Source organism: Typopeltis vanoorti, chromosome 5, assembly GCF_054136105.1.
Source record: "Typopeltis vanoorti isolate ZY-2024b chromosome 5, IOZ_Tvanoo_1.0, whole genome shotgun sequence".
NCBI lineage: Eukaryota > Metazoa > Arthropoda > Arachnida > Uropygi > Thelyphonidae > Typopeltis > Typopeltis vanoorti.
In genome coordinates this window covers 146396123-146412123 of record NC_143553.1, presented here as the reverse complement: position 1 = coordinate 146412123, position 16001 = coordinate 146396123, and the positions used below count along the sequence as shown (strand labels likewise).

The 16001-nt window shown below is 34.8% G+C and overlaps 1 protein-coding gene across 1 annotated transcript in view; it reads right to left on the bottom strand.

Annotated features, from left to right (window-relative positions):
- RpL7 (ribosomal protein L7) overlaps positions 1-16001 on the bottom strand; it is a 56859-nt gene that overhangs the window by 20974 nt on the left and 19884 nt on the right. Inside the window, exons 3-4 of the mRNA XM_090392820.1 lie at positions 8240-8406; positions 366-503 (exon numbers count right to left, since the gene is read on the bottom strand). Of these exons, the coding sequence (XP_090248946.1) occupies positions 366-503; positions 8240-8406 (305 nt within the window). The remainder of the gene's footprint in view (positions 1-365; positions 504-8239; positions 8407-16001) is intronic.

Sequence of the window (16001 nt, the reverse complement as noted above, 5' to 3'; positions counted from 1 at the left end):
GTTTAACCGGGCGACGCCCCAGCCGGCATGAAATTTTGTCATGTTGTACCTTCATTTTGTATTTTGGTTTAACCAATAGGAATACAATTTGGTCGGCTAAATCCCAAATTGCCAACCCATCCTCGGTCGTTCATTATCCAAGTAGATACCCAACAGGGTGCACCACGAGAAGGTGAGGATTGGACATTAGGTCAGAAGCTCTGGTCGGTTCTCCGCATTCTTTTAAAGGCTGTGTAGGTCTCCTCTCAGTTATACAGCTTTGATCCTTAAGCACCCCACACTGAAAATTCTTCATAAAAATTAAAGAGCATAAGAAAAAATTTCATAATATAATAATTAGAAAGATTTTATAATATAATACATACCCCCAAGTGATATAAGGTTCAGCAATTCTAAGCATGTTAATTGTAGCTTTATTCAGCTTCACAAAAACTGCATTATTGATTTGCCTTAAACGGAAAAGCTGCAGAACCTTTCGAGGTTTTGGACTAACTCCATTGATACTGTAAGAAAAAAGATGATTCTTAATTAAATGACTCAAATTAAGAAAAACAAAGCTTTTAATAATTGCCCAAAGAGTATCTATAAAATATATGCTTTATCATATTGGCAAACTAAGGAACAGATAAAACACCAGATCTTTCTGTAAATTGTTAAGAAAAGTAATGGGAAAGAGCCAAATGAAAGAGGAAAGGAAAATGTCAAAACAAAAACTATTAACTGCCTATGGTTGTCAATCAACTTCACTTCACCTGCTGAAATACACTTAATGGATGCAGTCACTCTCACTATAACAAACTATTCCATTCATCCCATAAGAGCTCCACCAACACCAAAACAAGGGAAAAAATACACTTATTAAATTACTAATATTTTGCTGATTTTCAACCCAGTATCTTCAAAGCGTAATTATGACCTGTTGCAAACAAGCAACACAGTACCCAAACTAAACAAACATGGAAACAAGCTAAATTATAACTGAAACTAACGTCTTTATACAGTGCTCTTTATGGGCCAGATAGCAATAATTAATTTGAAAGTCAGGTTAATCATGGCTCAAAATGAGTCTCCCAGATCTCAGAAAGAAAACATTTCCTCCCCCACTAAAATAGGTCTTATATCCACCAAAATCAAGGCTGCTCAAATGGTATTCATCACCTGCTGCTCATGTTCTTGTAGTCTTAGGTGACAATGGAAGAATGATAGGATACCAATTTAGGGAACAGGCATCTGTGAGACTACGAGGAGTCAAATCAATTGAACTACCCTCTCTTGGAGACCATCAAGAATTAAGTTTTGCTACACCACCTGCAAACCTGGGAATATTTAAGTTTTGGGTAGCATTGTAGAGGTCCAAATGCCCAAATATCTTGTTGAAAGAAAAATGGATTATCTTAACCTTTTCTTTACCTTTCACAGTGCCAAACAACTCAATAGATGTTCCTCTGGTCTTATAAAACTACAGAGCAGATCTTTACAACTGGTTAAGTCACATGCCTAGTTCTAATGATCCATACTATGATTTGGTTTTTGATAGCAGTACCTTAGAAGACATAGTATAAGTTCTAACAGGAGAGATAAAGTGTTGATAGATGGCCAGCAAGTAAAAATGTTGAACCATCAATACCTGAATCTGTATACAGATTCAGGCACTGTCAAGAGTACATATCAACAAATGACAATGATATACCTTATTTAGTCGAATATAACTCATCCCCCCCCTCAAAGTAAAGCTGAAAAATCATAGTGTAAGATATATGCAGGGTTTTTTGGAAACTAAAGCTTTCAAGAAAAAAAAAGTCGAAAATGGGTATGACCTTCCCAGAATCTCCCTACTTGCTATCAGTACTATCCTTCGAGGTTGGTTTCCTTGTGTACATTGTCAAAACCATCTACCCCAATAGTCATCTCTTCCCACTATTCAAAGCAAAAATTACCAATAATTCACAAGACTTGAGATACGTAATGAACAATCTTCCACAAATGGCTAATGAGAAGTGAAAGTAGAGCACGAAACAGACAGCACTGGTAGGCCAATAGAGATAGGAGCAGCTATAAAGACGTGCATATGATTAGTGAAGCATTAACAAAAGATCGCAACGACCCAAAGACAAAGGCAAGCATTTCAACCTAATAATTGTTGAGTTGAAATGCTAATTCTCTTCAACTCAAATGCAAGCAAACACTCATTTCGTGTAATTGAAAATATGGAACAAGTTTTTTTTTTTTGCTTGAGTCTATACAGCATAGTTTTTGTGGGAGGGGACATGTGATTCATTAATTAGTTGCTGTTTTTATCCCAGTTGTCTCCAATTGCACTATTTGTTAAGAAGTATATTACAAGGACTGCAAAATGTCTCTGTACCTTATTCAGTGATACAACAAAACTACTTGTTTTTCTTGCGTCTGCAGTATAGTGGCTGTTGGGGAGGGCACGTTGTTTACCAGGAGGAGTGAGTTACTATCATCCTGACATGAACGGGGTTAATTTTTTTTTGCAGGAGAGGTATATTGCGAAACTTTTAACTTCTTTTTTCATAAAGTAAAATCAGTTACGAGTTATACTCGAGTAAATACGGTATTATAGTGAAAATTTCAATTGTTTGAATTGTATTCCAAACCATTTTGAGAACATGTACAAGTGCTGTCACATGCATTTGTGAATGCAATAAACAGTGCAATTGCATCGTAATTACAAGTAAAGCTTATTTATACAGTGAAACCTGTGTGGTATATAACTATAGAATGACACGTATGCCACAGTAAATAATTTTTACACTATGTAAATATTTGTCTTATGTATCATAAGACATCAGTACAACTATCGAACAACAGTAGGAATTAAATTTAAAAAACAGCAGTGCACATGCTTAAGGAATCTCTCTACGTATACAGTCGCGTATTCATATAGCAGATAATTATTTAATACATTTGAGGATAACAATTTGCCAAACTTTTGGAATAGTGAAAGTTTTTCTGATTAAGTCTTATGAAGTAAGGCTTCAGCAATTTCTTTATATAAACACACGTTTATATATGGATCTATGTAATAGCGTGGTGTTTTGCCAGTGGATCCTGTTGAAGACAAGTTACACAAATGGCATACTGTATATGCCAGGCAGCATCATTGGTGAGAGTTTGTCTTTTGGAGGTTCAGCCTACTTAATAAGGCTGTTTCTTTGATAAACTAAATGGATATGATCCAACAACTTGCAAAATAATTAACCACTCTCCTACAAATTAACCCAGATAAGAAGAAGCCCACAGGATGGACACACACACCATATATGAAAAGCATCTCTGAACTTTTGGCAAAAAGTATGAAAAAATATCAACTCATTGACCCATCAACCAAATTCATAGCTTGTTACCTGGCATATACAAAGTACCCTGTTCGTGTAACTTGTCTTACTTTGGACAAACAGGGAGATCTATAAATAAATGTTTTTCTGAACATCAAGACCACACCTGCCTTATCTGTGGTTAAATGCTAACCACAGGATCCAATGGCAAAACATTAAGCTACTACATAGATTCCTATATAAACATGAACATTTTTATATATATATATATGTATATAAACTATATATTATAAAAATATAAAAAAGTGCTGAAGCCTTACTTCATAGATCTAAGTTTTAGATCTATGGAATGAAAGTTTCACTATCCCAAAACTTTGGGAAATTGTTATCCAATTGTATTAAATAATTATCGGCTATGTTTTAATTTAATTAATTTTAGCCCAATAGTTTTAATCCATGAATATGTGACTGTATACATAGAGGGATTCCAATTTAACCATGTGCACTACTGTTTTTTGAATTCAATACCTACTGTTGTTCGATAATTAAATTGATGATGTCTTATGACACATAAGACAAAATATTTCCATAAAAAAAAGTTATTTACTGTGGCATACATGTTATTCTATAGTTACAAGTAAAGCTGAACTACTCCACAACAGCTTTTCTACCAGTGCAAATTTCAACCCAATAGTTTTAATCCATGAATAAGGATTGTATACATAGAGGGATTCCAATTTAAGCATGTGCACTACTGTTTTTTTTTTAATTCAATACCTACTGTTGTTCGATAATTATACTGATGATGTCTTGTGATACATAAGACAAAATATTTACATAAAAAAAGTTATTTACTGTGGCATATGTGTTATTCTACGGTGTTACAAGTAAAGCTGAATTACTCCACAACAGCTTTTCTACCAGTGCAACATGTGCTGTTCAGTGTGAAGATTAATGGAAGTCAGGAAACAAAATTTATATAAGACAATGTTTACCTTATAGAGTTTGATACTATGCAACATACTCTTCTGTCAGAAAGAAATAATAAGAAAACTGACCTCAGAATAAAATGTGGGTAATTGTCAATTTTCCACACAACTTTCGGAGTGGTGTATGAAGTATGATCACAGGTCATTTAAACAAATTCTAGAGGTATCAAGCACAATTAATTAGTTGGAGAAATATGCTACTTCTCTATACCAAACTTCACAGAATAACTTTAATTACATAAAAAACACTATCACTTGATAAAGATTAAGAAATATAAATAAATTAAAAAACCACAAATAAGTACAAGCAGTGTGGATTTTTACAATTGGTTATGTCATGCCTATTTCTTATAATCCATACTACATATCAAGTTTTTGATGGAGTTGGTAGTGCCTTAGAAGACCAAATTATAAATGCTAACAGAATAATGTTAGAATTTATACTTGACAAATGAGAAATTAACTTGGGGGAGAGGGGAATTGTTGACAGATGACTAGCTAGTAAATATGAAATCTTAACCATGCTACTTGAAAGTGAATATTTTGATTGATTGAATTGCAATCCAAACCAGCCTTTACAAGATATACAGTTGCTGTTCATGTATTTATAAATGCAATGAGCAATCTGCAACTGTACCTCAAATACAAGGAAAGCTAAGCTATTTTACAACAATTTGTCTAAAATTGAAACATGTACTGTTCAGTGTAAAGAAGAAAGCAAGTCAGAAAACAAAACTAATATTCAAGAGACAGAATCAAGTATTTTTATAGTAATTTATATAATCTATAGCCTTTAAAGGAATGCAGAGAACTGACCAGGGCTTCTGACCTAATGTCCAATCATCACCTTCTAATGGTGTATTGCAAGGTATCTACCTGGATACTGAACGAATGAGGATGGGCTGACAATTTGGGATTTAGCCAACCCAATTGTATTCTTATTGGATTAAACCATAAATAAAATGATAACACAACATGAGAGAATTTCATGCAGGCTGGGGTTACTTGGATAAACAAGCCCTCGTTATTTTCACCAAGGAACCAGGGCAAACAGCGAAAAATCAGCTACTAGAACAAATCCTGAAACCAACCAACTGAACATCACAATCAGTACTATCAACATAAGAGGTCTAAATGGAAAAGAAATGGAGTTGGATGAGAAATTGGATAAGTACCAGATTGACATAATAGGGGTGACTGACATAAAAAAATGACAAAAACTAGTGAGATCTTTCTAAGCAATAAATACAAAATGTTATTTTCAGGCAATAACAATCAAGGAAAAGAAGGAGCAGCTATAGTATTCAACACTAAATATGAAGCTAATCTTGAATGGCAGGCAATTTCAAGTAGAGTGATGTGGGCAAATATCAGAATGAGGAACTGGACAATGAGACTTATTTGTGCCTATGGCCCCACAGAAGATTCCTCCACTTCTACTAAGGCAGAAGTGGAGGAATTTTTTGAGGCTTTAGAGAAAATAACTGATACAATGAAAAAATAAAATTGGTCCTTGTTAGGGATCTAAATAGGAAAAGATTGGCAGACATACAGAAATATTTTGGGAAAATTTGATGAAAAGAGCAAAGCTAATAATAATGGCAAATACCTGTTGGATTTCTGCTCAGGACATGGACTGTTTATTACTAACACCATGTCCCAACATAAAAATGTTGGGACATGGTATTAGTAACAGAGAGAAGAGGCAAGGAATAAGAAAAGTCTCAGAAATTGACTTTGTTGATAGTGATGTTTTCTCACTGGTGCAGGACACTAGAGTATACTGAGGATTTGAAATTGGAAGTGATTACATTTAGCTTGAACAGGATAAAATTGAATTTCATATCGAAAAGAACATAAAAGAAGAAAGCATATCGAAAGTTCCTGGTGAATAAGTCAGCTTGTGCTCTTAAAGAATACAGAGACAAACGTAAGAAAGCTAAACACTGTAAAACTAGCTAAACAAAAGTCATGGGAAGACTGGCAAGAACATAGAAATAAATATCAAGAAGGTGGGAAAATATTCTGGAGGCTTTTGAAAAAGCTCAGAAATGGAGAAAAGAGTGCTATAAAAGGAATTAGAGATGATAAAGGTGACATGAAAATTGGAGAAAGACACCTTTAATGTATGGAGTAATTACTTTAAAAAATTGCTCAATGAAACAAAAAGCAACAGCAGTGTTAAAAAAAAAAAAAAAAATCAATAGGCATGCAATCAGGAATACATATCCATACTTGAAGTACAAAAAGCCATCAAAAGCCTGAAAATTGGAAAGGCAGCAGGGAGTAGATATGACCAGAAATGCTCAGGTACAGTGGTATAAGTCTTGCAGTGGCTCCACTGCATAGTTCAGAAGGCCTGGACAGCGGAACGAATTCCAGATGATTGGAGTAGAGCTCTCATAGTACCCATATTCAAACAGGGAAATAAATCTGAATGTGAGAATTAGAGGTATTTCCCTACTGTGTGTTCCTGGTAAGATTTATGCAAGCATACTTGAGAAGGATTGTGGAAGGGAAGCTTGGTGAAGAACAAGCCAGATTCAGATCAAATAGAGGCTGTCAGGATCAGATTTTCACTTTACGACAAAGAGTTGTGAAATCATGGGAATATAACGAAGATATGTATTTAAATTTTGAAGAACTGGAAAAGGCATGTGACAAGAGAAAAGCTATTCACAACTCTACAGTCGTATGGTGTCGATGATGCATTATATCAAGCAATACTTAAGTCTTTATTTGAGTTGTAAGTCAGCAGTTAGAATTGAAGTATAGGTGGTATAACATTAAATCTGGTTAGACAAGGATGTACATTATCCTCTCTGTTATTCATTATCTATATGGATATAGATAATGAATAACATATTATGAAGGAAAGTGGTATTAAACCTGATATCAAAATTAGAGATGTTAATTTCAGCACTGTACTTTATGCCGATGATGTTATACTTTTAAATAAACCCACAAGTCTGCAAGATTACCTGACTAAATTGAATAATTGTTGTAATAAATTTGGTATCAAATTAGCAATAACAAGACAATTCTACTGAAAATATCAACTGCATTGTGAATTTAGAACCTACAGAAAAAGTAAAACATTTCAGCTACTTAGGCACAATTTTTAGTGAAGATAGTAAATTAAATAGAATAATCAACAAAGTTGGTATGGTAGGAAGTCAACTGAATAAATTTATATAGAATAAGAGAAAAATTAGTCAAAACACCAAATTAGCTTTGAGACAGTGTTTAAACCAATTTTAACTTATGGATCTGAGAGCTGGGTTAAAAATATAACCTTGACCAAAGACCACAGATATGAGTCTTGAGAAAGATTAGCAGCGTGAACAGATGGCATCAATGGTTGTATCATATTATAAATGAGGATATTAGGAAAGAACATGACATTGTTAGCATCCAGGAATGTGAGACGAAAGATTAACAAAAGAAGTGTTCTCTGCCAGGTTGGCAGGAAAAAGATCCACAGGAAGACCAAGATATAGGTGGATTGATACAGTTAAAAGTGCCTTAGAAGAAAGAAATATAAGATCTGCTAATGTTGGAGTCTTGACAAGTAACACACTGATTTGGAGGAAAATTGTAGATAGGAAGTTAGTAATGACATAAATTTGTCATGCAGTACTATCATCATATGCTGTGCACTCCTTGAGGAATACATGTTAGGAATTTGATGACATAACCTATGAAAACATACTATAGTAATTTATAAAATTATGTTATAGCAATGTATTCTTTTCTCAAGAGAAAACAATAATTAAAACTGACCTCAGAATGTGGTGGGTAATTGATGATTTTCCACACAACTTTCGGAGTGGTGCATGAAGTATCATCACAGGTCATTTAAACAAATTCTAGAGACATCAAAATTTCTTTGTTAAATACATAAAAAAACCATGGCAGATGATAATATTTATATTTAAAAAAGCTTACCCACGAATACGGACAACAACAGCAAGCTTCGGCTGAGCTGGAACATAAAAGTTTTTCTTATTCCTGGCAATACGCTTCAATCGAATAACATCTCTTTCCATACGGCGATATTCACGCACATATGATTCAGCACGCTTAAAGATTACTCGTCTTTTTTCCCGATTTAGCTAAAAATGTACACAACAAATGTTCAATTAAGAGTACTATTACTGAAGAAAAATAGACAAACTGGGTTTTATATTGGCCAAAGGATTTTAATTGATACTAAGTAAGAGGTAACATTTCACAAACTTAGCTGTTTGGCTTCTTAAGGGTGAATAAAAGGGATACAAAACAACTAAAACTGTTCATGAAAGAATGAACCGAATACAATCGTATTTTTTTTTACAAATACAGAAGAACGCATGGAGCGTGTATGATGTCAACAATTGTTATGCAGGAACGTTCGGCAAATTGCAGCGAAATTTAACTCTGGCGTGCTTAATGATTTTATGAGGGTTTTCCAAATATCAGTTAGAATTAATCCTTGGATATTTATAAAAGAAAGAGAAATTATTATATTTATTTAATCCCTTTATAGAGAGGATCTCTGTTCAACATTTTTTTTTTTTTATTCGAGTGCTTTTATTATATTTATTTATTGCACAAGGGTTCACTCTGATTGGTGTAATGACCTCTTTTTTTACTATGCTTTCAGAATCCAAAAAATCATCGACTCAAGACCAAAATACAAAATAAACACATTTAATAAAAGAAAAACAATATATATACACTTCAAACAACTTTACATAACTATAACTACAGAATTTGATCCAAGGCCTTTTAAAATAAACTTACACTTAAGACTAGACTAAACACTTTGTTTTCGCAATGACAAAATGTTCATAGCCAGTTTCTTTCTCTGTCAAGGCCCTTTCCTGAAGATATGACTTTATTCTTCATTTTCATAGGATCCTTTCTCATCACTCATGTAGCACACGTTAATTCTTCCCGGATCAATTCTGTCTCCTTTCCAATAGAAATAATAATTAGATTCGGGATCCTTAAGACAGATGAAACTTCCCAAATAGCATTTCCTCGCACATTCCTTTAGAACGTAAATAGCAATTTCTTCTTTTATTCACTAATGCTTATTGACAGTCTTAACTCTCCCACTTTAAAAAATATACTATTAATTTTTTTCCAACTGTCACATAAAAACAAAAAACAAACTCAATTTCCTTCGAATCTAAATATCTGCTGGCCTGTGTTCTAATATCCTCCTGAATGCTCTCTTGTTTACTCCCATTACTTCGATACCGAACACTCTCCTTGTCAGCTGTCAATCACATATCAAACTTCTCGCCGAGACACTCCTTGAAAATGGCAAGCAAGAAACTAAATATAATGGCTGACACCTTGTCTCTATTTGCGACAAGAGAATGTCTTCATAAAACACAGCACTTAATATTTTAAACTGTAAAAGTGCTTAAAGTAACATAACTATTCAAAATAATTTTCCCTGCCCTGCTAGCTATCAAATTCTCTGTACTTGTGGGTTATAATTTGGAGCACACTAGCAGACCCACTGCTGCTCCTCTAGACCCTATGTGATGAACCCGGTAAGTATATCAATTTTTTCTTCTTCTTTACATTTCATTTTGACAAACAATTTCAATAACGGGCACATCGCAAGTGCTAACAATACATAAAAATATTCAGAATTTTAAATTATGATTATTTTTACAATCTTATGAGGATCTTCCAAATATCAGCTAGAATTAATCCTTGGTTTCTATTGAGGTTGTGTTTAGAACGGAAATTTTCCTCTAAATAGGGCATGGAGCTTTTGTCCCATTCGATGGTATGGTTTGTCCTTGAGAAATGAAGGGCTAACCAAGAATTGTCTTCTCTGTTATTGTTTACATCTCCTACGTGTTCTTTTTTTCTAATTTCCAAACTTCTTGAGGTCTGACCAATGTAATTTAATTCACATGAACAAGGGATGCTATAGACACTGACATACTTGAAGAAGCCATGACTGTCTTTCAGAGATCTTAAAAAATGGCAGATAGTCTTTAAAAGTCACTCATTTCATGTGGCTTGAGGAGTGTAACAATCTTTTTAGAAACTGTCCCACCATAAGGAAAGGCGATGGTGGATTTATAACGTATTTCTTCAGGTTGTTGTTGTGGTATCTTATGGATCAATTCCATCACAAAATAAAGTTTGCCTTAGAACTTGAGAAGGACAAACAATTACCATTCCTGGATACTTTAATTAATTAATAAACAAATGGATGGACATATCAGCCTTGCAGTCTATCGCAAACCAGCCAACACAGGCTTGCACTTCACATCATATTTCTCAAAAACTAAGCATCGTACACATGCTAAAAAATAGGGCCTCTTGCATCACTACAGAAGATAAAGATCTCAAAGATGAACTATACCACATATCAAAAACCTGTAGACAATGGTTACCCAAAAAAATTGATCCATACTTGAAGGCATGACTGTCATTCGGAGATCTTAAAAAATGGCAGATAGTCTTTAAAGGGCACTCGTATTTCATGTGACTTGAGGAATGTGGCAATCTGTTTAGAAACTGTCCCAGCATAATGAAATGGTGATGGTGGATTTATAATGTATTTCTTCAGATTGCTGTTGTTGGGGGAGGGGAGCAGAAAAATTATGGATCAATTTTTTTGGATAACCATTGTCTATCAGGGTTTTTGATATGTGGGATAGTTCATCTTTGAGATCTTTATCTTCTGTAGTGATGCGAGAGGCCCTATTTTTTAGCACGTGTACAATGCTTAGTTTTTAAGAAGTGTGGTGTGAAGATGTGAAGTGCAAGCCTGTATTTGTTGGTTTGTGATAGACTGCAAGGCTGATATGTCCATCCATTTGTTCATTAATTAATTAAAGTATCCAGGAATGGTAACTGTTTGTCCTTCAAGTTCTAAGACAAACTTTATTTTGTGATGGAATTGATCCATAAGATACCAGAACAACCACCAGAAGAAATACGTTATAAATCCACCATCGCCATTCCTTATGCTTGGACAGTTTCTAAAAAGATTGTTACACTCCTCAAGCCATATGAAATACGAGTGACTTTTAAACCTTTAAAGACTACCCACCATTTTTTAAGATCTCTGAAAGACAGACATGCCTTCTTCAAATATGCTGGTGTCTATAACATCCCTTGTTCATGTGGATTGAATTATGTTGGTCAGACCTCAAGGTCTGGAAATCAGAAAAAAAGGAGACAATTCTGGGTTAGCCTTTCATTTCTCGAGGACAAACCATACCATCAAATGGGACAAAAGCTCCATGCCCTATTTAGAGGAAGATATCCGTTCCCGATACATAAAAGAAGCCATAAGTCACCTGTTCTATACACAACCTCAATAGAAACCAAGGATTAATTTTAGCTGATATTTGGAAGACCCCTCATAAGAAAATTAAGTGCGACAGAGTTAAATTTCGCTGCGAATTACAGAACACTCCTGCATAACAACAGTTGATTGACATTATACACACTCCATGCGTGTATTCAGTTCATTCTTTCATGAACAGTTTAAGTTGTTTTGTATCCCTTTTATTCACCCTGAAGAAGCCAATCAGCTAAGTTGGAGAAACGTGTTGGTCCTTCTTAGCTAGTATCAATTAAAATCCTTCGGCCAATGTCAATTTACTCAGTTTATGCCAATTTTTCTTACGTTCAGATGGTCGAAAATAATAAAATCATTATGAGTACTATTACTTACATAGCCTTTCGGAAAATCACAATACACATGATTCTCTTACACACGACAGCAAATTGCAGCACACAAATTCTACAATCTCAAAGCAAAGGAGTCATGAAAAGCACCTAGCTCCACTGTAAGTGCACTGTGAAGCTAGCATTATGGCACCTTCAAATGCTAGCTTAATGCTATTAAATACCAAAAGTTACAATTACTACTATTAGAAACAACCACTGAATGATAGTTATGCTTCCCAATAATCTAAATATGAGAGTATATGGGAATTCCTGCAGAATGTTTCTAGGAATACTAAAACCGTAAGAAACTTTGAGTGTCAACATCATAGTGTGTAAGCCGGTTTCACATTGTGGTGTAAAGAACTTGAAATGTCATATGATCACATTCTACAGTCTGTTTCCAATCCAAATGGCAGTATCAGGTTTGGCAACCTATGTATCGGGACTTTATTTTCAATTTCTTTTCATCATCAATATAAGGACCTTGCAAGCCACTGAGTCCATAATAACAAATGAGAAATTTCCTGGATCTATACAAAGAAAATTTGTAGGATACCTTATAGAATTATTTAATCATTAAAACATATGATGGTATTAAATAAGTATTACACTACATTTCCTTCACTGTCCACATGAATTATATCAATAACATACCATAGAAATCAATTAACCATAGTTAAGGTCTTACGAAATGGATAGTTTGGCTATAGTAACAGAATATCAGCATTTGGAATAATCAGGGAAAATATTCTTAAATATGATAAGCTGTGATAGAACAATGGTAGAGAATATCCAGATGCTTGTAGTTGGCAGAAATATCCAACCTGTTTTAATGTGAATGTTCTTCAATGAATATACGAGGTGCATCTAGAAAGTAAGGTCTATTCAGAATTAACTGCCAAAGATATGGGAGAGGAGATGCACATATGGCAGTAAAGTGATTCATTAGCTAGCTGTTGACCACTTTACTTTCCTCACATTATTACTCGTCTTCTATGAATAATTTATGAGTGCTGTCATAAAAAATTCCACCAGTTGCGAGGTTCAGATGTGATATGGTTTTGTTGGCTGCAAACAGTGCTACAGAAATTCACTAACAACTGAGTGAGGTTTATGGCCCTAATATAATGATTAAGTGACAGAGGTTAGCAATTGTGTCATTTGTTTAAAGAAGGGCTCAACATTGTTCACAATAAACAGCACAGTGACCAGCCAAATATGGTAACAGATGATTTGGTAAAAAGATTGAATATACCTTTTTTTTTGAATTCCCAAAAGTTTCATGTTCCCATTCATGAAATTGTAACAGAGAAGTTGGGGTATAAAAAATTGTGTGCCAGATAAGTCCCAAACATGTGAGTTCACATTTCAGTTTAAACGGTTCAGCAAATTCAGAAGATTGGGTGGAAACTTTTGACCACCCAACCAACCCATCAGTGAGTTCAACAAACATGTTAAACTCACTTATAACATTTTTTTTTTGATGTGGGCATGAAACTGCTGCCACAATACCAAAAATGCCTGGAAGGCTATGGTAAGTACGGGGGTCCACGACCTACGTCGTCCTCGACATGCAGTGTTGACTTTACGGCGATAATCCCATAAATAATTCAAAAAATAAATTTAGACTTGAAGCAGCACGATTTAAAATTCAAACGTTGCGGGCGAAATTGTTTGTGAGCGCGGCAGAAGAATACACTGTTACGCAGCACTGCGTCTCTTGGGTCACAGCATACACTCTTTGGGTACCGCATGCTTGGTTTACATCTGCTCTCTCACTTTTGTGTTTGTGTTTTTTTGTCACTTTTTACCCTTCAATATGGCTCCCAAATGTAAGGCACTCTTCTGATGGCAGTGTGTCGAAGAAAAGGAAAGCCATTACGTTAGAAGTGAAATTAGACATTATTAAAAGGGCAAAAAAGGGAGAAACGCCAACGAATACCAGCCGCACATTGAACTTAAGTCGTACCACAGTTGGGACTATTATCAAGGATGAAGTTTGCATCCGTGAAAGTACAGTTTCATTTGTCATTTTGGGGATTGTTCTCATTTTTATGTTGTTTTTTATTATTATTACAGTTTCATTTTTGACATTTTTCTGTACTATACAGTAATTATGTTCTACCTTTCATTTTCCTATGGCCTAGTTCTGTTTCTTGATATATACGTATGACTTTAGGGTGTTTTAGGTTACACAAGTAACTTAGGCTATGGTAATTCTGACTTGATCCAAAATCGCCTTACATCAATCCGTAGGAACGGATCTCCGACGTAACTCGAGGACCCCCCGTATGTTCAAAAATAAAAGTATATGAGTGTTTGGACAGTAGTCAACAGAAGTTCTCATTGGAAGCACCTTGATCATTGTAGCCACCACTTCAACATTATCAATATCCAACCAATTTTCAAATTCTTCTTTTGACAAACTGCCTGGGGTTTTATCAAAACTTTCATTTGTAAGATATTCAAATTCTTCAGGAGGTTCAATTTGTTTTAAAAAAATCCATCTTTTTTGCAATCTGTTTTCAATAGTCTTCTTTGAGACTCGCTTCAATGACACTGCTATCAAATGCAATGCACCAAGAAGGGAATTTTTTTTTTTTTTTTTTCAATTGCATTTGCACCAGATTGGTCTTTTATATCACATTAGCCGGCAAAGGTTGGTCGATTGGTAGAGCCTCTGCTTCTAATGGCTCAGTTAAGTAAGTTTGAGCACAGTTAGTTCGATGCTGTTGGCACGCTCTCTCTCTCGATGAGTCTTTGAATTCCCTGGAGGTGTCAAATAATAATAATATTCTGCTATAATTCTCGCACAAACTTCCTTGCGATAACAAGCTTTAAAAGCTTGTGTGATGCCTATGTGTTAGTCACATAGTCGAATCAATGATGCAGTGTTCGAAGGCAAGTATACTTTGATGTTATTTAACAATAAATTGTTTGTGTGTGCAGTGCAGTTGTCTACTAACAAGACAATTTTTTGTTTTAATTTAAAATCCCCTTAACTAACCAATTGTTGAAAATGGCAATAATCATTTATATATTTGGTTTAATCCTTTATCCAAGTATAAGCATACCAAAGTTTGCACCTGAAGTATTTTCAGGACTGGGGCAACTCGTGGCAAAGGTGGTATAAGTTGGTATCTCTAATCCAGAGAATTTTAATAATAAAGTGTGACACCTTTTGGCAACTGGCATATGGAAATATGACTTCTCCATTGCTTCCACCTTAGTATCACCACCTCTGGGTCTGGCTCCCACTGATGAGGCCTCAATAAAGGTTGAAACCAGTCTCGGTAGTGACCCTTCCCTTAATGCATAGCATTATACATGTCCGCAAGATGTGCTTTGCATTATGGGATACTAAGGCAAGTGATGAGAACTTATACCACCTTTGCCACGAGTTGCCCCAGTCCTGAAAATACTTCAGGTGCAAACTTTGGTTTGCTTACACTTGGATAAAGGATTAATCCAAATATATAACTGGTAGCCTAGCGAAGTGAAAAAACTTCCTTTGACATTAATCATCTAACTTTGCACTAGAACAATAGTCGACAAGCAAACTTTTGACTCCTTTAAAATACCAAGGATTTTTACTTTTTCCAATTACTAGGAAAAATGAAAGGTGAGAAACGAGAGTTTCCCACCTTTCATATTAGCACAACAGAGACTGTCACTTGCTCTTTTCAAGATTTTGCTTAGGCATTGCATGAAAATAGCCTGTTTCGTCTACATTGTAAATATCCTTGGGAGAATATTCAGCAATAATTTTTGGCTACTCTGACTTAATCTGCACATTTTTCTTCGTCATGAATATGCTTGTACACAATATTCTCTCACTTTTTCTACTTGTAAAACCATCCATCAGTTCCAGTGAAAATTTCTTTACCCATTATTTTTTACGAGTTCAGCTTTCTGATGCATCAAAGGCCCATTAATTGAAGCATTCTTTTCACGAACATTACTAAACCAATTTTAATGCCGATTCAACTGGATTACCAGATTTGGGCTCTCT